The sequence below is a fragment of the Vicugna pacos genome, chromosome 22, assembly GCF_048564905.1.
Source record: "Vicugna pacos chromosome 22, VicPac4, whole genome shotgun sequence".
NCBI classification, from domain to species: domain Eukaryota; kingdom Metazoa; phylum Chordata; class Mammalia; order Artiodactyla; family Camelidae; genus Vicugna; species Vicugna pacos.
In genome coordinates, this window is record NC_133008.1 from 31,877,213 (window position 1) to 31,898,651 (window position 21,439).

The following is a 21,439-nucleotide window of genomic DNA, read 5'->3' on the forward strand; positions in this document are numbered from 1 at the left end:
GCACAGGTTCCTTGGTTCAATCCCCAGGCCCTCCGTTGAAAAAAAAAAGGAAAAAAAAGAAAGATGACAAGACGTTAAAATAAACCCTAAAAGGCAGTAACTCAAAATCACCCCTAGCCACTACCCCAAGGTCATCGTGGGTGGCCGCAGGGGTTTATTCCTGTCAGCTTCCTGCCTGAGTTGATGTTTACCGGAACGTAGATTCTTTGCCTTTTATGTAAATGGCATCAGGTCACGGGGAACTTTTCTGACTTTTTCACCTAACAGCGTTCCTTAGATTTCTTGCCATTTTTGAGTAACTGTCCCACACTCCTGGCCCCCAGGCCCTGTGAGGCCTCTGCCCCCTCCAGCCTGAAAGCCAATGTCCTCTTCAGTCCGCTATGGCTATACAGACCTCCTCGCTGGGCCTGGTTCTCACCCTGCTCGTCCAGCCACCTGGCCTTTGCACATGCTGTTCTATCTGCCGGGGACACCTTCTCCCTCACACCCTCTTGCGTTCAGTTCCCCCTCATCGTCCAGGTCCTGCCCCCAACATCCCCACCTCAGGCAAGTCCCCCTGCCGCCCTGCCCCCAGAGGAGCTCAGGACACCCACTCAGATGTGAGTGAGACCTCCAAGTCTCTCTGCGTGTGACTCTGCTCCTCTACACCCCAGCGTCCCAGCCCGTAAGGCAGGGGTGAGGATTCCTCTCACGGGGGCAGCTGGGAGTCCCCCAAGACAGGGACGAACCGGCAAGATGAAGCCCCCCGTCACCGAATCGGCGGCATAAGCCACAGGCCCTGCTGGGGGTGAGGGGGGTGGAAAGGGTGCGGGGACCTCTTGATTAGAAGTCACAGAAATCCAGAACTGCCAAAATGAAAAATAACGGGTGAGTGGCTTCAGGTTTGGTTCAATCCAGGGACTCAAACAACCAATTTTGGCCCTTTCCACTTTCTCCCTCCATCGGCATCTCCCTGGGGCAGAGAAGGCACTACCATCCCAGCTCCCATGGGTGACCCCCGCCGTGGAGGGCCCCCGATCCTACTCCATTCACCCTCCTGCCCAAGGGCAGCTGGGCAGCTCCAGAGACCCCAGATTCTGGGTTGGGGTGGCCAGATCCCTCCCACCCAGTCTATGCAGGAGGCTGGAGTGGCCTGTGGACCACATGGCCAGGCCCAAGGGATCAAGGGAGGCCACGGTGAGGAGGCTGGACACGGGGAGGCTCAATGCTGTGAGACCACAGAGCAAGCAGAAGCCCGGATGACCCACATCAGCCAGGACCTGCCTCCACTTGGCCTGGCCTCAGGGATGGGGTCCAGGCGGGAACTCAGCACAGGGGGACACCGTCAACCACTGTGTCTGTGTCCAGGCACCTGGAGCTCCCAAACCTCACAACTACCCCTCTGCCTGCACCAGGTGTTTTGAGCTGAGCTCTTGGCCTCCTCCTCTGGGAATCAGATGAGTTCAGCTGAGTTACGTCCTGGGTGGAGGTGGGAGTCTGGGGACCTGAGGGGAAACAAAGGCTGGGGACAGGGCATGGACTGGGACGGTGCACTACACCTTCACCCCGACCCCAGCTGGCCATCCCACAAGCACTAGGGGCCCCACGCAGGGCACGGTGCCTGCTGTGTGCACTCCCTGAAGAGCATGGTGCGGGCTGTGTGCACTTCCCGCAGGACACAGTGCCTACTGTATACCGTCCTCGCAGAGTGCCATGACTTCTGTACACACTTTCTACAGGCTACATTGACTGTTGTATGCACTCTGTGGGAGGGTCGGCATCTACTTTATGCATTCCTTGCAGGATGCAGTACCTGCTGTATACACTTTCTGCAGGGCAGTGTCTGCTGTATGCATCTTTGTAGATGCAGTCCCTGCTGCATTCATCCCTGCGGAGCGGCATGCCTGCTGGGCCTGCTCCACACAGGACAGATGTCGCTGTCTGCACACCCTGCATGGCTCTGAGGGCTGGGGCTTGGGGAGTGAGGCACATCTGAGGTGGATGTGTCTGTCCGCTTGGTGGAGCTCCTGGCCAAGCCTGATTTATTCCAGATGCCACTCAGGCCCTAGTCCAGAACTCAGCACACAGTAGGTGCTCCGCCGAGGCCGCCTGCCCACACCGTCCCCACTGCCTGTCCTGCGTCCTCTCTCCAGCACTGTCCCACCAGGCTTAACCTTGTCAGGTCACTACCTCCATTGATTCTGATATTCGGGCCCTGGTCCATTCTCCAGCCTCATTTTCCCCACCCAGGCTGCCCTTTCTCCTCCCAGAAGCCCATCCTCCTGTGACTGACCTCCCGGGACCCCACGCCCACCCATTCTGCTCCCCGCCCCGACGTCTGGTACTCAGGCCCCAATCTCTGTTCTGTCCACACTCACACCCTGTGGCCTCATCTACGATGCTAAACACCCCTGTGTGCAGAGGACACCCATTTGTCCATCTCCAGCCAGACATGGCCCCTGGGCTCCAAGCCTCTTCTTACCTCATCCTAGACCCATCCAGAAGTGACCTCGGGACTTGTCCTCCCTCCACCAGGCCCCCACTTGCTCCCCTCAGTGAATGGGGCACCTCCCCTCCCAGGATGCTCAGGCCAAGCCCCTGCCTGCCTCCTCCCAACTCCTACCCCCTGGGATCTGTCAGCAAGGCCTGCAGACTCCACTCCACTCCTCAACAGCTGGGAGCCACCCACTGCTCTCACCCCCACCCACATGACCTGCACTGCCCCTGCCACCAACACACCTCACTGCTTTCTGGGTCCCCACTCTTGCCCCCACAGCAGCCAGGGTCAGCTTTCCCAAAACTAGAGCACCCTCTCCCATCCCCCACCCCTTTCTGACCTCATCTCCACCCACCCCAACCTCCTGTCTCTATTTTCTTATTCCAGCCTCAGGGCCTTTGCACATGCTGTTCCCTCTGCCTGGGCTGCCCTTCCCCCACCTCCTTGTGTCAATCATCTCCTCGGTGAGGGCCTTCCTGATCCCCTACCCTATCTGCAGTGGGTCCGGGCTTTTTCTTCAGAGCATCCTGGTCAGAAGGTAGGATTATACGCTCCCGGGGGCTGCCTCACTCACAAGCCTGATTGGCTGGGTTCACAGCTGTGGTACACAGTAAGTGCTCAGTAAGTGCTGAATGAATGAATGGCATTGAGTGGCCCTGCTCTGAGCTGCTCTAGGCTGGAGGCCAGACAAAAGTGGACAGGCAACACCCCCTCCCTGTTGTCAGGGACTGGAGACCTCACTGTAGGCTTCCCGGAGGAGGGGGCACTCAAGCTGAGCCCCGGCTGAGCCCAGGGAGCAGAAGGGCAATCCACCCATCACCCTCTTGATGCCTCCTTGTCCTCAACCTGCTCACCACCGAGCATCACGGGGCAACAGGGAGGAGCTGGGGGAGAGGGCGAGAAGAGGGCGGGCGCTGGCTGAGTCCCTGCGTGGGCGGGGGGAGGTGGCGCGCAGATGCAAAACCAGGAAAGGGGGGTAGTGGGGAGCCCTGAAGTAACCCTGTCCTTGCTGGTCCGCGCCAAGAGCTGAGATCCACCTGGAGGTGTCATCGGGGTGGAGACCCCCGCTGGCCCCATTGCCTGGATGGGAAACCTGAGGTCGGGGAGGGTGAGGCCACAGTCACGTGGCACGAGGACCTTCTGGACCCGGGTCTAGTTCGAAGTCGCTCCCTGCAGCACGGGGCCGGCGGGGAGAGCGGGAGGTTGGGTAGGGCGCGTCCTCTGGTGACAGCAGCGCCCGGGAATGCGCCGGGCTGGGAGGGGGCTCTCCACCCCTCACGCCTGGCCCCTGGGGCTGAGCTTCTCCCCAGAACTCTGGGGCCCTGCGCTGGGGGTGGTGGAAGCCCCAGGATCGGAACCCAGGCGCGTGGGTTCCTGAGTAACGTGACCTTGAGGGAGGGGTGGGGAGAGGGAAAAGGGAGGGGTAGTGGCTGGGAAAGGGGACCTTCGTGGGGACGCAATCTGGGCGTCGGTGGAAAGAGGGCAGCGCCCGCCCGGAGCCAGAGCAGGGCGACCTCGGTTCGCGCACATTCCCTGGCCCTGACCGCGGCGCCCGGAATAGCAGCCCCGAGGTGGGGGTAAAGGCGGTGGGTCCCCACGTGGCTCCCCCGCCCTGGGCCTCCCAAGGGCACCGGGACAGGGACGCGCGGACACCAGGCCGCAGTTCTGGGGGGCCGGGGCGCTTGCGGGGCAGTCCCCTGCCGCAGGTCGGCGTCCAGGCGCGGGACGGCCGCGCGGGGGCGCACGGGGCCGCCGGCCCTCCAGACCCCGACCCGGGCGCTCCCTGGGAGGCGGGGTGGGAGGGGCCGCCCCGGGCTCCCCCCGCCCCTCCTCGCCGGCCCCGCCGCTTCCGCTAGCCCAGGGGCGGCCCGGGGAAATAGGACGCGTCGCCTGGGCTCTACGTATTGGGTAAGTCCCTCTTCCTATCCCCCCACTATGCCGGCCGGCGTCTCCTCCCGCTCCCTAGTCTGGGCGGTGGAGAGGAAGCAACTCCCAGGCTGGGAGAAAGTTCATCCCCATTTCCTCCTGGGGAAACTGAGGCCCAGAAGAGTGGCTTGTCCTGAGATCTCACTGACGTTCAGGAGTGAGGCCAAAACAGGGCGTGTGTCCTGCTACTCGGGCAGGGGGCTCTGGAGCATGAGAAGGGTGGTCCGCCTCACCTGGCATGTTTCATCACCTAAACCTCCACTCCACCAGTCAGTGCTCAGTGGGGAGCGGCTGTCAGATGTACAATCCCCCTCCCCTTATGTCCACCTTCCAGCCCAGACTGCTTTCTGTTTCCTGGGCCAGCCAAGGCTGGGGTTCAGAAGTGCAGCTGGCTGCCGGGCTGTGGTCAGAGAGGGGGGCCTGCCCCGCGGTCCTCCAGGTTCTCAGCACCTGGAGCCACCTTGGCCCCAGACCTTTGGTGCCCCAGGTTCAAATGCCAGAGCCAGGAGAGCCTGATAACCAGGGAAACGGGTTCCAGAAGGTCTCGTGGGACTTGACCTTTCCACATCCGGTGCCCAGGACCTCGAGGTCTGGAGGACTCCAGCGTGTCCTGTGTGTCCTTTGGGTTCTGCTGACCGCTGGGCTCCCTGACCCTGGCCCTAGAGAGGACTCACGAGGCAGCTGCTTCCCTCCCCCTTTCGCCACCCATGCCGTGGTCACATGGGGATGACAACTGACTTCATTCCTCCCCTGACAGATGGGGAAACTGAGGCCCAGGGAGGCAAAGTCTCCCAGCCACCCCCCCCACACCCACACAGCCGTCTTCCTCTTTCCTGCCTCATTCTCACTGGTGGCACTTTTCCCTCTGCAGGTTGCCCTGGGGCTCCGTCCCACACCCTCTGCAAGAGGCCATGAGGCACAGACTGGACCAGGGCCAGGTCACCCCTCCCTGCCCCTCCCCCAACCCCGGAGCTCCCTGCTGCTGTGAGTCTGGGAGCTGAGGGGGCCCTGGAGGCTGGGGGCCACCGGGGGGTCCTGTGCCAGACACCAGCTCCAGCTCCCACTGGCCACACCCTCTGCAAGTTCTCATAGAATCCTGGACTGAGCCCAGCTGGTTCCCACTGCACAGATGGGGAAACTGAGGCCCGGGGAAGCAGAGCAGCTGGCCCCTGTCCACACAGGAAGGTAGGAGCGATGATGGTGGGGAGAGTGGGGACAGCCCTGGGGCCCTGGAGACACTCCTGCATTGTCCTGGGATGATTCCTTTCTCCTGAAGACAGCGAATAAGCACCTCCTGTGTGCATCATAAGACAATAAACCACCAATAGCAATAATTTTGAGCTCTCTCTCTCCATAGCAGGCTCTGCAACTCCCATTTTCCTCACCTAGCCTGACAGGCCTCTCAAACCCTTCCCGTGGGGGGCTCTATTATCACTTCATGTCTCAGAGATGAGAAGGGAGTCTCAGAGAGGTTGAGCTACTGTCCAAAATCACATAGCTAAGTCAGGGCAGAGCTGGGGTTGAACCCCTGGCCAGCTGGCACCCCCACTGCAGCGCCCTCTCTGCTCCCCCAGACGCCACCCCCTCCGGGGCCTCCTGCTCCTGCTGTGGACCCTTCTCAACTGTGGTTTGGGGGACAATGCTCAGGTAAAGGGGGACATGAATCCAAGGGGCAGTGGACATGGGGAATTGGCTGGTGCTGTGGGGGTCACTAGCTTCCCTTCCGAGGCTAACTGTGCCTCTCTCTCCCCAAGTAGGGTCCAGGCGAGTGGACTCCATGGGGTTCCTGGAGCCGCTGTTCCAGCTCTTGTGGGCAAGGGCTCTCCGTGCGCAGCCGGAGATGCATTCGGTGCGGAGGGTTGGGTGGGACGGGAGGGAGTCCCTACCCCTCCTCTCCTGCCAGCCCAGCCCAGCCCCTGGCCGCACCCTCCGCCTGCCCACACATGCTACTCCTTTTAATCCAGCTGATTCAGCTGGAATGTGGGTAGGGTTGGCGGGGGTGGATGGATGGGCAGGCTGGCTCTGGGGAAGGGGTTCCTGGAGGTCCTGACCAGGGTCTGGAAGCCCTGATCCTTGTAGGTTTCCCGGGGAAGAGCTATGCTGGGGGCACACTCACGAGTACCGCCTCTGCCAGTTGCCCGTAAGTTCTACCCGCCTCCAAGACTGAGTCTTCCCTGAAGCCCTCCTGCCTCCCTACCCTTGCTGCCAAGTATGCTTGCCACCATGCCAGAATTTCTGGGTATCCCCAGGGCCATGTCAGCCTCTGATCCATCCATCTCCGTCCCCAGGACTGTCCCCTAGGGGCTGTGCCCTTCCGAGACCTCCAGTGTGCCCTCTACAATGGCCACCCTGTCCTGGGCACTCAGAAGACCTACCTGTGGGTGCCCTTCTATGGAGGTGAGTAGCCTACCTTCCAGTTAGTTGAGAGCTGGCAAGGAAAAGTGGCTGCTAAGAAAGAAGGGGAACTTGGAGGGTTGCAAGAAGGGGGCATTAGCACTGGGGCTTTGAAGGATATGTAGGAGTTGGTGAGGTGAAGCAGTGGGGAAAAGCACATGTGAGATGTGAAGCAGGGGCTCAGGGAGGCAGGGTCTATTATGCACAGGGTCGAACACCGGGGTGAGGATTTACTTGGAGCTGTATCCAGAAGCCAACAGTTTTCAAACTTACCCTAGCAGCAGGAAATGGTGCCACACTGAGCTGAAAATAGTGAGTTATATAACTTGTGCCCGGGGCAGTCCACCTCCAGATTTAAGGGAGATAGGCAGTTTCAGACGCCATGGTGGGAGCAGACACAGATAAGAAAATCCTAGAATGAAGAAAGTTCCATCATAGATTTTTTTTCCACCTCATGGATTATTTTTTTTTCCTTCGCCTCAAGAATTGGAGGGAACTTGTCATGGTCCCACCCCCACAGAGGCCTGTCATGGTCAGCTCGGGCTCCAGTCCAGGCAGGGTCTGCCAGCCAGCCTCAGGGATGTGGGAGCCAGAGAGAGCTAGAGCAGAAGGGAGCAGGGATCGGGGCTGGTGTTCTGTGGGTGTGATCTGACTGTCCACTGCAAGTTAGAGAGGGAAACTGAGTCCCAGGCAGGGCCAGCAACACACCCGGGCTATGTGGGACTCAGACAGCACTGGACAAATACTTTTTATGGGTCACCTGCTGGGTGCAGGGCCCAAGTACTGAGTGAGTTCTGCCCACTGCTATACCCCAGAGCCTAGAACACTGTCTGGAAAATCCTAAGTTCTCAGCAAGTGTTTGTGGAATAAGTGTTGTAGAATGAAAGAATGAGTGCAGGATGGGTGATGATGTTAATAATGGAAACATGTAAGGACCCCCTAATATTAGGACTTAACATGAATGAATGAATGAACAAATGAGTGCAGGCCTAAATACTGGCCTGGGAGAGTCCCGGGGAACTGGAAGAAGAATGCCTAAGTTCCAGTCCTGGCTCTGCCTCAGCCTCTGTGTGTGGCTTTGTCTGTCTCTGGGCGTCATCTGCCCAAAGGGATTGTTGCCTGCGGGAGACTGGCAGGGAGGGGGCTGGAACTCAGATAGCGGTCCCCCGGCCCACCGGCTCCTCCCGCCCCCCAGCACCCAACCAGTGTGACCTCAACTGCCTGGCAGAGGGGCACGACTTCTATCACAGCTTTGGTCGAGTACTGGACGGTACCCCCTGCAGCCAGGGCTCCCCAGGGCTCTGTGTGGCTGGCCGCTGTCTGGTAAGGACTCCAGGCCCAGCCCCGTCCCCGCCCACCTCCATCAGGGCCCCGCCCTTCCCTAGATTTCACCCTAGGCTCCTTCCTCCAGGCCTCGCCCCCAGGTCCCATTCATTTAGTTCCCGGTATGGCCTTCTTCCCTTGGCCCCACCCCTTAGCAACGCCCCGCCCTCCCGGCCTCCACCTATCATCACTAGACTCCACCCCCAGCCTCCTCCCACTGGGGGCCCGCCCCCAGTCCCACCCTTTCAGTTCTCGGTCCCGCCCTCTTCCATGAGCCCCCTCACCCCTCCACCCTCGCCCTCACAGCGGCCCCGCGCGCGTGTCCTCCCCACTCCTGTAGAGCGCCGGCTGTGACGGTTTGCTGGGCTCGGGCGCCCGCGAAGACCGCTGCGGCCGCTGCGGTGGCGCCAACGACTCCTGCCTCTTCGTACAGCGCGTGTTCCGTGACGCCGGTGACCGCCCACCCCTTCCTCACTCTGTCCTTGAGCGGGCCCTTAAACGAAGTCCCGAGCTGAGCGGGCAGTCTGCGGCCCGCCCCCCCACTCGTCATTATAATTGGCCACCGCCAGATTGTCCCGCCCTTCGCAGAACAGATGGGGCCTAACTCTTTCGCTGCCGCACTCAAGCGACAGTAAACGTAACTCCGATGCTTTAGGAAGCGTTTTCCGAGCACCAGGGCCTTGGCTAACCCCCGCACCGCAGCACTTCACTTAAGCCTTAAATCGTCCTTCAAATACACCCCAACCCCACCCTGTTCCCAACACTTTTCTTCCCTCCCGCCCAGGTGCTTTCGCTGGGTACTGGAACGTGACCCTGATCCCTGAGGGCGCCAGACACATACGCGCCGCCCACCGGAGCCGCAACCACCTGGGTACCGCAGGGTCCGGGAGGGAGGCGCCCTGTTGGCCGCCCGGATCCAACGGGGAGACTGAGGCCTAGGGAGGGGGACGCCAGGGTAGGGAGGCGGGCCAGGCCTGTTCCGGGAAGCCCGGGCTCACCCTTCCCTTGCAGCGCTGATGGGGGGCGACGGGCGCTACGTGCTCAACGGGAACTGGGCGGTGAGCCCGCCCGGGACCTACGAGGCGGCGGGCACCCGCGTGGTTTACACCCGCGCCACGGGGCGGGAGGAGACGCTGAGCGCCGCCGGGCCCACCTCCCAAGACCTGCTCCTGCAGGTACGGGCGGGCCTCTGAGGGGGCAGCTGGACACGCTGCGGTGGTTATAGGATCTGGGAGGAGGCAGGGGTCAGAGTGTCAGCGGGAAGGCTGGGCCATCATACCTGGCTGCAGCTCCCTAGTGTGTGACCCCCTCCCCAGGTCCTCCTGCAAGAGCCCAACCCCGGCATTGAGTTCGAGTTCTGGCTCCCCCAGGAGCTCTACAGTCCCTTCCAAGCGCAGGCACGGGCCCTGGGCTGGCCCCTGTGGCAGCCACAGCCTCGGGAGGTGGCACCTCGGCCCCCTGAGCCTCCTGCAGCCCCCACCGTTATCCTCCATCAGACCCCGACCCCCACATCAGGTGAGGGGACAGCCTGGGTGGGAGCAAGCAGGGAGGTAAGGCCTGTGCCCCTGATGGCACTGCCTCCACAGACCCCTGCCCACCCTGTCCTGACACCAGAGGGCGTGCCCACCGGCTGCTCCACTATTGCGGCAGCGACTTCGGTAAGACACCCCTGACCCCAGCCCTCACCTGACCCTTCACTGTCCCGAACTTGATCCCTGTCCTGCCAACCTCTGACCCTGGTCTGATTTTACCCTTGACTCCGTGACCTGACTCCAACTTGACTCCTTCTGACCTTAATTTGACTCCTTGATTTGACCCTTTGCCCTAATCTGACCCCTAACCCCTCGTTGATCCCTGACCTGACCCTGACCCCAACCCCAGGCCTTGGCTACCACAGACCCCAAGGGTCCCCGATGCCCCTCTTGACCCCTAGTTCCCTTGCCTGGCAGTGGGTGTGTGGATGGGGCCCAGGGCAGAGCATCCAGCCGGCCTTAGCACCCGCCCTGCCCACAGTGTTCCGGGCCCGAGTGCGGGGCCGCCTCCGCCAGGCCCAGGAGACCCGCTATGAGGTGCACGTGCAGCTCATCTACAAGAACCGCTCACCGCTGCGTGCTCTTGAGTACGTGTGGGCACCGAGCCGCTGCCCCTGCCCAGTGTTGGCCCTCCATCGCGAGTACCTGCTGGCTGCCCGGCGCCTCATCAGCCCCGATGGCACTCAGGACCGGCTGCTGCTGCCCCACGCCGGCTATGCCCGGCCCTGGAGCCCTGCCGAGGATAGCCGTGTCCGCCTGGCCGCCCAGCACTGCCCTGTCTGAGCCCCTAGACCAGGCCTCAGCCACACACCACGAGGAGGACATGCCTGACTAGGCTCAAAGTCAACATATTTCCCCTCTTGGCATAGCTTCCAGGGAGCTTTGGAGTATCTCCTACTTGCAGCTATGTGACTCCTCATTACACCCGCTTCTACTCCTGCATTCAGATCCACTGTTGCAAGCAGGCAGGTACTGATGAGGACACACTGAATTGACTCTTTAACTTATTTCCTCTCTCACCCTGGCTGCCAGGAAACTTACAGCTATTTTACACTCAGAGACTTTGTGTCTGCTTTTATTCCCTTTGCTTCACACTCAGTTGATTAGACGCTGTCACAAGCAAGCATGGCTTGGAGGAAGACATGCCTTAAAGAGACACTGTAATGTATCAGTTTCCCTTTTTGCCCTAGCTACCAGGAAACTCATCACTGTTTAACTCCCTGACACTCTGTCTCTCCCTTCTCATTGCCACTTACACTCGCACCCTCACCTATTCAGAGACTCTGTCACAAACAGACATGACCCCTAGAAGACATGCCTACCCAGGCAATGTTAATTCACTGTAACATACCAGTTTCCCCTTTTACCCTGGCTACCAAGAAGTTCAGAGATAATCTTGACAACTTCAGCAGCTCAGGGCAGGGAAGGGTTTCCTCCAGGCAACACTGCTGTTCATCCCTTTTTTATTCCTATTAACTTTTACAAACACTTTTTCTTAACAAGGTCACCCCAGTTACACATACTTGGCTGCAGAGACTTCAAGATGCGCTGGCAGTCTGACTCACAATGGAGCTCTCACCACATATACACACGTGACCACATGCACTCCTGGTCCAGCCCCCACTTCCTCTCAGCATGTCTGACCCTGGGTGGGGGAACAACAAGGACAGGGAATATGAGGATAGGGGCACGTGGGGCTTCCATAGGTCCCAAGCGTCCTCCCCATGCCCCTTTGGGGGCCGCATGTTCATCTCAGGCAGTTCTCAAGACCTGCCACTCCAAGAGAGGAGGCAGTTCAGAGCCCCTGCCCTCAACCTGTGCCCTGTCCTTGTGTGTCCTGGGTATAATTCTAGAGCCCAGAAGGCAGGCCTAGGTCACGTATTGATTGGCAGTGTCTGCTCTTCTGTACCATCCATGGTTGGCTCAGCCTTGGACCCTGCGGGTGACCTCAGGCCAGGCCCTGCCCCTCTCTCTGCCTCCCCGTCCCAGTGCCCTTTCAGGCTCTCCTGGCAATCACACTCTCCTGGACTCTTTCCCTAGCCCCTCCGTTCACTCACACATTCCTCCAAAGAGTCCCTCCCAGGGACCCAGCAGCACCTGGGACAGCCCAGGACTGGAGAATCCCCAGAAAGCCCCCTCCCGTGGGGCACAGCGGGGCACAGCGGGGCGCAGCTCAGGAGGGCGGGCCTGGGGCCCGGGCGCCCCCTGGTGGCAGGACAGGGGAAGAAGGATTGTGCGCTCCCGGTGTTACCTGCAGCCCCCAAGGGCCCTACTGCCCCGGGCTGTTATCCAGAGGTGGTCCTCTCTGCCTCACTGCAGGGTGAGGGTGTCTCAGGGAATGGGAGTCTCCAGCCTCCTCCTCCCCAGAGCTCTGTGGGTCAGCGCTGCCACCTACTCCCCACCAGCTAGACCAGTTGGCCTGGGCGAGGCACCTGCTGGGAGGGAGGCCAGCGCAGGGCCCACTCGGGCAGCAGATGAGATGGCCTGTGGCCACAGGGGCCAGGACTCCCCGCAGCCCGGTCTCTGGACGGCCTCTTCTGCCAGTGGCAACATTGTTCCCAGTCGTGATCCTATAACCCTCGGCAGTAAGCATTTCGTTGTTTTTCTGGTTTTCTCTTGAGCTTTAAATAAAAAAATCGACGGAACGATTTAAAAAGAGTAGAAAACACTGTGGTTCTAAAGATTCTCAAATTCAGCAACGTGCACAGCGAAACTGGCGTTCCCGCTCGCCCAGCAAAGATACCACGCGGCTTTGATGCTTTAAACAGGAATAAAAACTCCGAACGCTTACAGGGAATGACGGAAATGAGTGACTCGAGATCTGCTTCTTCATGTCTGCACAATCCCCAGCTCTCAGGGTTTTATTATTTACTGTGTCCCTGAAGAGACCGCAAATGATTACAGACGGGAACGTCCTCTCAAGGGAAGCCCACGCAGCCGAGTCTTCACGCATCTGAAACTGGGAATTCTCTGGACTTCCCAAGGGAGATGACGTTTGTTAAAGAATGAAGAAGGAAAAGAGGCACGTTGGAAACTTGCGTCCATGTTATTAGGACAAAAGTAATCACAACAGTGGACTCAGCAGCCCCAGGAACATTCGTGCTCAGCAACATGGGGGGTCTGATGCTGTTCTTACTGCTTTTAATTCTCTGCACACAGCACCCTCCTGCTGTGTGCTCGTCTCTCACTGACTCCGTGCAAGCTGGCTGACCCACGGGAGGACACGTGTCCAGTTGAAGGGCTGCTGAACCACCCCCCCAGGCCGTCTCACATCCTGCGGGATCAGATGAGTGTGTGCAGGTTACAATGGCATAACACCTGGGAAAACAGTTTGGCTGTTTCTGCTACAGCTGAACACACGCTCGTGTGTAAAGTTGAATAAACACCACGCCCTAACCCCTGGGACCTGTGAACAGGATCTTATTTGGAAAAAGAGTCTTTGCAGATGTTGGTAAGGGTCTCAGAATCACTCTGGATTATCCAAGTGGGCCCTAAATCCAATGACAGGTGTCCTTGTAAGAGACACGCAGAGGAGAGACCGAGAAGATGGCCATGTGGTGGTGGAGGCAGAGGTCAGAGCAATGGGGCCACAAGCCCAGGGATGCTTGGGGCCCCCAGAAGCCGGTGGAGGCAGGAAGGACCCTCCTCTGGAGCCTCTGGAGGGACCACGGCCCTGCCAGCCCTGGATCTTGGACTTGAGGCCTCCAGATGGTGAGAGAATAAATTTCTATTGTCCCAAGCCTCCCAGTTGGTGATAATTGGTTAAAGCAGCTCCAGGAGGCTCACACTCTCACCTGAAACCCTGCAGTCTGACAGGTGAATGCCGAAGGGGAAGGAGAGCACTGCTTACCAAAGACTGGTTCTAGAATGTTCCTAGCAGCTTTTGTCACAATAGCCCCCAACTGGAAACAACGCTAAGGCCCACCCACAGTGGCACGGGGCACCCTGCGGCCTTCCCATAGAATGACATGCTCTCTGCCAGCGGAAGAGAAGGGCACCAGGGGCCCTGCCCGTGGCAGTGCAGAGAGTCGAGTCGGACGGGAGAGGGCAGAAAACACTGTGGACGGGATGCAAGTGACCTTCATGGGTGGGGGGAGGTGTGGATGGGGCTGCCTTTGAGGGTGGGGAGTGACCAGCAGGGCCAGCCGTGATGCGTTACTTGCCTCAAGTCACTGACTACGCTTCTCTGTATGTTTAAATTAAAACATGTCTGACGGACTAAAGGTCACTGCCTCCACCTGGTGAGTCAGGCGTGTGTCCTTTCACCTGTGCTCCCAGGTGAGCTGACCCGGGGGTGGGTGGGGCCTTGGGATGGTCTTTGAGGGGCACAGCGGGAGCGGGGCGAGGTCACGTGCAGAGAGAGCCAGCCCTGGACCGAGGTCACACCACCATCTTCAAACAGCTGGGGCAGTGCTAAGCAGATGCCAAGATCCCTGTCCCCAGTGCCCAGGTGGACTTCCCAGCAGGGTGGGAGCTCATTAATAATTAGCCTCGATCCCCTCCTTCCAAGAAATCCTACATCCCGGAGTTAGAGCCGAAGTCTTTGCTGGCCTAGAGGTCAGGCTTGCTCATGTCAGTCCCCTTGTTTTCAAAACTCTTCTAAGAGAAGCAAGGCAGAGGAAACAGTCCTGCCTCTCCTGTGCTCCCCCAGAAGCAGGCAGGTATCTGCATGGTCCACCCCCTAGACCCACCTCTCTCACCCTCGCTCACATGGCTCCCGCCACACCAGCCCCCCTGATCTTCCTCTAACCTGCCAGGCAAAGTCGTCCTCCTCCTCTGTAGCCACCTGGACCACTCCTGCCCTCGTGTTCACAAGACTTGTGCCCTCACTTCCTCCGCATGTCTACGCCAATGTCATTTCCACAGAGAAGCCTTTCTCTGACCCTGCCTGATGGGGGAGCCCCTGCACCCCGACTCTCGGCTGCCCATTTCCCCATTACATTCTCTTCCTTCTGACGTGTTACCGTTTATCGTGTCGATGGTCACCCTTCCAAATCCTTAGGAACAGGGATTTTTCTCTCTCTGGATTCTTACTCTACCCTTGGCTCCTGGAGCAAGGCCTGGTATACAGTAGGTGATCAATATTGGCTGAGCAATGGAATGGATGAATTGGACCCCCTGCTTCTAGTAGAACTCAGTGCCTCCTGCTCCCTTATTGGAGTTGACAAGGATGAGGACACGGGGCTGCAGTGTTGGGAGCTGTGCAAAGCTGCCACCTGTTTAGGAAAACTGTCTGTGATGGACACCACGGGGTCCTCCCAGGCGTGGCTGCTGACGTCTCGTGGGAGATTTGTCTTTGGTTGACAGGAGCTACCTCAAGGAGATCCCCTCAGGGTTACAGACCCCTCTCGGGGGGTGGGCTGAAGCCAGTGACCGACAGATTTAGGGGCACAAATCTCGGGCCCCTGGGCTCCATTTGGAGCTGGTTCCAGGTGTAGTTCCAGGTCTAGGGCCCTGGCCAAGACCACCTCCTTGCTCAGCTCCCCCAGCCCCAGCTTCTGACTGCTTTAGAGGACCTGAATTTGAACAGGGAGGTGTTTTGGATATTTATATCCCGTTGGATTTGATTTGCTCCTGTGCACCCAGATGTTGCCTCTCTCCACACGGCAGGCCCATCACTGTCCTCACTCATCCTGTCCCTGCCTGTTTCTGTGATCACTGTCATGCTGGCCTCACACAGGAAACCAGCTGCAGGTGGTAGGAGGTCCTGGCCATGCCCACCCAGCTTCTCACTCCCCATTTCCAGGAAGGCCAGGCTGATGTCCACAGCCAGCCTCCCAGGGCCTCTTTGCTGAAGGCTGGCTAGCCCTGCCCCCTGCGCTGCCTGCAGGGGGCGCTGGCTGGTGCGAAGGGCCACAGCTTCCCCAGGGGACCACCAAGGTGGTGGATGAGGCCTTGCTTCCTGGGCACCTGGGCAGGCTAAGTCTCAGGTGTGCATTCGATGGGAGTCAGAGCGCCAGTTGCCCGCAGGTGTGCTGGGCTTGGCCACACCTTCACCGCCTTCCTCCATCCCCCTCTATCCCTGCTCCACTCCCTGCTGGTGCTTCACAGGGTCTCCTCCTGAGAACTCAAATTCCTGCGGGATGCCTGCTTCTGGGGGGAGCGCAGGTGAGGCGGGACTGTTTCCTCTACCTTGCTTCTCTTAGGAGAGTTTTTAAAACAAGGAGTCTGACGTGAGCGAGCCTGACCGCTAGGCCAGGAGAGGGAGGAAGCTCGGGGGTGAGGACAAGGATCTCCCGGGCGTGCGGGCATGTCTCGGCCAGTTGGTGAGCCCTCCGTTCTGAGTCCGAGTCTTCTCATCTGCGCAGTGGTGCTGCGCAGCACCTGCCCCTGGAGGAGGAGACCGAGCCCGTGAAGCCCCTCACCCGGCCCCCAAAGGACAGACGGCTGGACGAGGTTGGTCCAAATGAGCTTTACTGAGTCCTCCCTAGCAGGCCAGGTGTTTCAGCCGCCAGCAGTGCTGCAGGTAGTGGAGCCCAGGTGTGTGGTTGGGCCAGCTGCAGCTGGCCTCCGTGGTGGACTCGGAGGAGTACTCCAGGGAGGACTCAGATTGGCAGGAGGCAGGCAGCTCGGGCACTGAGCTGCTGCTGGTGTGCAGTGCCAGGGGCTGCCTACTTGGCTTGCAGGCCTTAGGGACTGAGGCCCCTGGCCCATCGGGGGTCTTGCTGGGGGGCTGTGTGGGGATGGGGGTGCCACCGGGAAACTGCACGAGGGGGACCCCCTGGCTGAAGGAGGTGCTGGGATGCTGCCTGGAGCCTGAGGACCTGTGGGCCATCTGGGAAGGGCCTGAGGAAGTGGTGGACAGTTGGGCGCGCTGCTGGCCACGGTTCTGAGTCTGGCCAGAGGCCCGGGGCTGGCCGGGGGTCTGAGTCTGGCCAGAGGCCCGGGGCTGGCCGGGGGTCTGAGTCTGGCCAGAGGCCCGGGGCTGGCCGGGGGTCTGAGTCTGGCCGGAGGCCCGGGGCTGGCCGGGGGTCTGAGTCTGGCTGGAGGCCTGGGGCTGGCGAGGGGTCTGAATCTGGCTGGGGGCCTGGGGCTGGCCAGAGAAGTTGGCTCGAGACCGAAGCCCACCCTGGACCTTGCGAGGCAGTTGGGAGCCACTGGCAGAGCCAGTGGCCGGGAAGTAAGGCTGGGACTGGCTCAGGCTGGCAGAGGTCCTGGCGGCTGCCTTGCTCGGGGACAAGGGGCTGGTGGAGGACTCTGCTGGGGACTCGGTGGAGGAAGCCACAGACGACTTGGGGTGCGATGTGTCCTCCAGCTTACTGGCTGGCAGGTCTTTGCCGGGGCTGGACAGGGACTTCACTTGACTTTCTGAAGTTGAGTCACGCTTGCTTGGGCTGCAGAGAGAGGGCCCGGGGGTGAGGTAGGTCTGGCTGTGCCCAGGGGCCCAAGGGCTGTGCTCAGCTGCAGAGAGTGGGATGGAGGCTGCCGGGGGCCAGTGTGGGGCCCCCCTGGCGGGGAGAGAGTCAGGTGCAGGCACGCACACTCACGCTCACGCACACGGGCACACACGTGCGTGCCCTACGTCCTGGGGGTGGGGCTTACGTACAGTCGGCTCTGAGGGTGGTGAGGGGCTCACGGCCGCAGCCGCCGGGGTGACGAGAGCCCGGCTGCGGGCCAGGGTCTGCAGGACTGGTTCCCGAGAGCGTAGGAGAGAGAGGCAGACAGTGAGGGGGTGGGGAGTGCCCGACGGAGGCGGCCAAGATGCCAGGTGGAGGCCAGTTAGAGTTAGGAGGACGGGAGGCAGGAGTCAAGGTGATGGGGGCCGGGGAGCCAGAGGCCAGACAGACATACAGAGACTGGACAGACAGACACCCCTTGCCCTGGGAGCACACACCGTCCCGAGTTATTCCGGCCGCCACGTCCAGGGCCCGCCCGCTGAGGTCGCTCACGATGCTGTCCACGGCCTCGTGGTGCTTTAGAAACAGTGGACGTATGATGCGATGATACAGCCTGTGAGCCCCGTTCCAGGGGCTGGGAGCCATGCAGAACAACAGGAAGGCGCACTGCGGGCACCGGCAGGAGTCACACTCGGCCTGCTCTGTGCCCCTGGGGGCGGAGGTTGAGCCTCCTCCATCAGACACCGGGTTGGGGTGGACCTGGACCTCCCCCGTCAGATGGGCCTGGTCTCCTCCATCACACACTCCTTGGATGGACCCATCACACCCCCTGCCTGGCAGAGCCTGTCTCCCCAGGAAAGGGGCTGAGTCTCCCCATTACACTCTGGGGGCAGTAGGGTGGGGCCCACTTAGAACCCTCGTCCCCTGGTCGCCTCCTGCGAGCTCTGGGGGCTGTGTGGAGGAGCGTCTCTGGCGGCACCCACCTTGCCCGCGTAGTAGAAAGGGAACCAGGACAGGAGTAGGTCGCTGAAGAACTCGGCCAGTCCGAACAGGCCGTACACCACCCAGTAGGTGAGCCACACAGTGTCGTCCTCTTTGCTTGGGCTCTCGATAGCTTTGATTCTGGGGTGGGTGGTATGCGGCAGGGTCAGGAGCTGCCTGGGGCCCTGGCCACCCCCATGCTCCCCCCGCCAAGCGCCAGCGGGCACTCACGAAGCATATGCGGGGTACACAAAGCCGATGAGATTGCACAGCAGAGATGCCCCGTAGCCGAAAAGAAGATACAGGCTTAGCAGAGTGGCGGCTCCTGCAGAGAGGGGCGTGGGTAGGGATCCCTGCACGTGCTGAGCTGGACCACAGAGCCCTCTTGGCCTGACCCGAAAACCTGCCACCCCCACGCCTCCCCGAAGCCACAGCAGCCCCTTCAGGATGAATTACTGCCCTGCAGCACCTGGGCCATCCCCATCACAGCCCTGAACCCCGAGTCTTGTGGCTAACATGTCAGTCTCCCCCACAAGACAGGGAGTTCTCCAAGGGCACGTGGGCACCTCAGGACTGGTCTGTACCAGGGAGCTGCCCAATGTTTGTTGAATGTATGTGTGACCTCTGCAATTAGAAACACCTCGCTCCGGGTCCTGCAGGACGGGCAGAGCACGGGAAACTAGAGTTTGAATAGACCACTCTGTCGTTAAGACTTGACTCCTGGAGAGCAGAGAAAGGCAACAGAGGTTTTAACTTTTAATCCTGGGTCTGTCCCTCTGGCCACTGCTGATACTGGAGCCAGGTCATTCTCTCTCAGAAGCTGTCCTGGGCACCGCATCTGGGCTGTGGAGCAGCATCCCGATGCCAGGAGCCCCCCAGTCATGACGGCCACAGATGTTCCGGACACAACCCCAGTGTCCTGCGGGCAGCGCGGCCCCGTTTGCGAGTCCTTTTCTTAGTGGGAGGGAGCAAAGTGCCATCTGGAGAGTCCCCCAGACTGAGGAGAGCTCTCACCCCACCACGTGACGCCTGCTTGGAGCCCCAGGTTCCCCATCTGTCAGTGGGGTGGTAGCGGCCCTGCCCCCCAGGGCTGCAGTGGGGTTAGCGAGACTCAGCAGAGGACCCCTCCCTACACTTTTGTGAGTGCCCTCTGCTGGCCCAAACACACTCCCAGCAGTCTGAGGTCTCAGAGCAGAACAGTGAGGGGAGCCCAGGAGCGTCAGCCGTTCTAAAATGATAATGGTCGCTGCTGCATTTATTAAGCGCTTCTTGTGTGCAGGGCTCTGTTCCTCCCTGCTCTATCTCATCCAACAGCCAGGAGAAATGGAAGCTGGGGGGATGGGGCTTGCACAGGGTCACTCAGGGAGACACTGTGGCTTCTGGGAGCATTTACAGCCTCTTCTCCGCCCCCCACAACCAGGCTGTCATTTGCACAGAGAGATACAGGCTACTAGTGGACCAAATGGCAGAATCACCTTCACCCTCTCCACCTGCATTAGTTTTTATCCCTGGGGTCTGGGTCAGGAGAGGGAGGGGGGATCCCCAGCTGGCCCTGAGAGGCCTGCTCACTGCCTCCTCTGGGATTCCTCCTCAGTGAGTTGGGAGCTAGGGGGGTTGGCCATCTTGGCACGGGGCAGGTGGGGCCCAAGGGTTCCTACATCTAGGAGAGGGATTGGTGGAATGGCACCCTTTCCCTGGAAATTGCTGGTTGGGGGGGAGCAGCTCCCCCAGGGAACCCTTCCCCTCAATCCCTATTCCTGCAGCCTCAGCAAAGAGAGGATAACCTTGGACATGGGGGGGGGGGCACAGCCCCAGGGATCAGCGACAGATGGGCCAGGGAGGGGGTAGACGCTCAGGGCAGGCAGTGGGGGCAGCCTCCCATGTAGCCCCGGCTGCTCTCCATCTCAGTTTCCTCCCTGTGACCCCCATCCTCCCCAGAGACTCCTCCCAACCAGGCCCCTCCCCAGTGCTCTATGACCTAAATTCCCCGCCTAGTGGTATCAGGGACCAGGGACCTGGAAAGCCAGGCTCCAGGTCACGCTTACTCCCCAGGGCAATCCTTGGCTGAGCTGACATGGATTGGGCGTCAGGAACCTGGGGGGACAGGTTTTGAACCCTCCTTGGGCTGTCTGGCATGGGAATCCCCAGCTGGAGAGGAAATAGGAGGAAAGTGGCCTCTCAGGATCTGCACACAGGTGCTCAAAACACGTGGCACATCCTCACCCAGAGCCCCCACCCAAGTGTTCGAACCAAGTGTCCTGTGATTCATGCCGGGGAGGGGGGCTACCTGAAAGAGGTGGGAGAGAGTGGATGGGCCTGGCGCACCAAAAAAAGAGGAGAGGGAGGCACTTAAGGGGCAATTCCTAGACAGTTTCAGAAGGTGGTATGGGCCACTCAAGGTCAGGAGGAGGAAAGAAAGAGGAGGGATTGAAATGGGAGTGAAATCAGGGGTGGCTGGACAGTCCTCTCTGTGGGCCCCATCCAACCTCCCTCCAACACCACCACAGCAGTCAAACAACAGAACTCCGGATGGGAGAGAAGGAAGGGCAGGCCAAGGGTCGGGGGTACTAGCAGTAAACCATGGGAGGGGAGGTGGCAGTGACCCTTCGCCTCCTGGTCTGAAGCATGCCCTGGGAAAACTTGCTTCCACGCTGGGGTTGATCCTGGATGGGGGTGGTGGAGACTCGCAGGGCATTGGCTCCCTACCCGGCCCCTCCTCCCCGGGGTCGGCAGGACGACTGGAAGAACCGGACTTCTGCCTGGCTGGCACCCAGGGCACTGAGGACAGCCTCTAGACCTGACGGCCAGAGTAGGGGTGCTGCGGGGCAAAGAGAAGGGGTCGCCCAAGACCTCACGGAGGGGGCGGGGAGGAGCTGCAGGCAGACCCAAGGTCCCGGTCCACGACCCCTCCCTGGGATCTCGGTCTCCCCGGGGGTCTGTGAGCGTGCCCCGACGCCAGAGCCGGACCTGGCAGCCGGGGCCGGCCGGGAGGGTCAGGTCTGAGGCCCTGGTGTCCCAGCGCCTCAGTGTGCCCGTCTGCGAAATGGGTGGCCCCGAGGGCCTCCCGACGGCTCACCCGCGGCCAAGTACCGCTTGTCGACACCGGTCTTGGCTTCGAGCGCCCCTAGCGCTTCGGTGGCCAAGTTCCTCTGTCCCAGAAAGCGCTCGAAGCGCTGTCGCAGGCCGTCCATGGCACCGGTGGGCCCGGGGTTGGCAGCCTGAGTTTGACCGCCGCCCCGCGCACGGACTTGGTCGCGCTCGGGCCGCCTTTCGCAAGCCGCACCGCTCGGCCCCGGAGCTGGTCTCCGCCCCCTGGCCGGTCTCCACCTCCTGTCCCCCGCTCTGGCCAATGGGAGAGCAGGGCGGGCAAAGGAGGTGGGGCCTGCCCCGTCTCCCCCGCCGCATTGCCCTCTGGCGGGCCGCGGCCCCCGCAGCTGCGACTTTGGAGGAAGGGGGCGGGGCACCGTAGC

The 21,439-nt window shown here is 60.7% G+C and overlaps 2 protein-coding genes and 2 long non-coding RNA genes across 15 annotated transcripts; 1 reads left to right on the plus strand and 3 right to left on the minus strand.

The window, feature by feature from the left end:
- The first annotated feature begins 3,906 nt into the window (after positions 1-3,906).
- ADAMTSL5 (ADAMTS like 5) lies at positions 3,907-10,710 on the plus strand. Of its 8 annotated transcripts, none has more exons than XM_072948091.1 (14): positions 3,908-4,384; positions 5,274-5,386; positions 5,486-5,587; positions 5,977-6,049; positions 6,160-6,251; positions 6,482-6,542; positions 6,691-6,799; positions 7,992-8,119; positions 8,460-8,571; positions 8,904-8,990; positions 9,131-9,294; positions 9,436-9,634; positions 9,734-9,777; positions 10,133-10,710. In XM_072948091.1, the coding sequence occupies exons 3-14, from the start codon at positions 5,532-5,534 to the stop codon at positions 10,484-10,486; spliced, it is 1,479 nt and encodes a 492-aa protein (XP_072804192.1). In that variant the 5' UTR covers positions 3,908-4,384; positions 5,274-5,386; positions 5,486-5,531; the 3' UTR covers positions 10,487-10,710. The 8 variants fall into 8 exon arrangements, with proteins under 8 accessions (XP_072804190.1, XP_072804192.1, XP_015096681.1 ...); XM_072948092.1 differs by having other exon boundaries at positions 4,032-4,047; XM_072948089.1 differs by lacking the exon at positions 6,482-6,542 and having other exon boundaries at positions 3,907-4,384; positions 5,532-5,587; positions 6,157-6,251.
- LOC140688512 (uncharacterized) lies at positions 7,101-7,920 on the minus strand. Its single transcript, XR_012063258.1, has 2 exons — positions 7,798-7,920; positions 7,101-7,208 (listed from the first exon to the last, which is right to left on the minus strand). It is a non-coding gene; the product is annotated as an uncharacterized lncRNA (long non-coding RNA).
- Positions 10,711-12,674: 1,964 nt separating the features above from the next.
- On the minus strand, positions 12,675-13,508 carry LOC140688511 (uncharacterized). 2 transcript variants are annotated; one of them, XR_012063256.1, is made up of 2 exons: positions 13,446-13,508; positions 12,675-12,925 (listed from the first exon to the last, which is right to left on the minus strand). It is a non-coding gene; the product is annotated as an uncharacterized lncRNA (long non-coding RNA). The 2 variants fall into 2 exon arrangements; XR_012063257.1 differs by having other exon boundaries at positions 12,675-12,969; positions 13,446-13,468.
- A 2,540-nt stretch (positions 13,509-16,048) lies between these two features.
- Positions 16,049-21,387, minus strand: REEP6 (receptor accessory protein 6). Of its 4 annotated transcripts, none has more exons than XM_072948099.1 (5): positions 21,046-21,387; positions 18,201-18,294; positions 17,972-18,110; positions 17,486-17,564; positions 16,049-16,985 (listed from the first exon to the last, which is right to left on the minus strand). In XM_072948099.1, the coding sequence occupies exons 1-5, from the start codon at positions 21,372-21,374 to the stop codon at positions 16,079-16,081; spliced, it is 1,548 nt and encodes a 515-aa protein (XP_072804200.1). In that variant the 5' UTR covers positions 21,375-21,387; the 3' UTR covers positions 16,049-16,078. The 4 variants fall into 4 exon arrangements, with proteins under 4 accessions (XP_072804200.1, XP_072804202.1, XP_072804201.1 ...); XM_072948101.1 differs by having other exon boundaries at positions 17,486-17,622; positions 21,046-21,285; XM_015241223.3 differs by having other exon boundaries at positions 16,810-16,985; positions 17,486-17,654; positions 21,046-21,280.
- Between the last annotated feature and the right edge of the window lie 52 nt (positions 21,388-21,439).

Bases quoted from the DNA above. Each gene is read 5' to 3' on its own strand.
- ADAMTSL5 (XM_072948089.1), top strand. From the start codon at position 5,314: ATGAGGCACAGACTGGACCAGGGCCAGGTCACCCCTCCCTGCCCCTCC. The intron at 5,588-5,976 runs GTAGGAGCGATG...CTGCTCCCCCAG, and splicing joins GCCCCTGTCCACACAGGAAG to ACGCCACCCCCTCCGGGGCC. The intron at 8,120-8,459 runs GTAAGGACTCCA...CCACTCCTGTAG, and splicing joins GTGTGGCTGGCCGCTGTCTG to AGCGCCGGCTGTGACGGTTT.
- REEP6 (XM_072948099.1), bottom strand. From the start codon at position 21,374: ATGCGGCGGGGGAGACGGGGCAGGCCCCACCTCCTTTGCCCGCCCTGC. The intron at 18,111-18,200 runs GTGAGTGCCCGC...CACCCACCCCAG, and splicing joins GTGTACCCCGCATATGCTTC to AATCAAAGCTATCGAGAGCC. The intron at 16,986-17,485 runs GTGTGTGCTCCC...CTCTCTCTGCAG, and splicing joins GGCCGGAATAACTCGGGACG to CCCAAGCAAGCGTGACTCAA.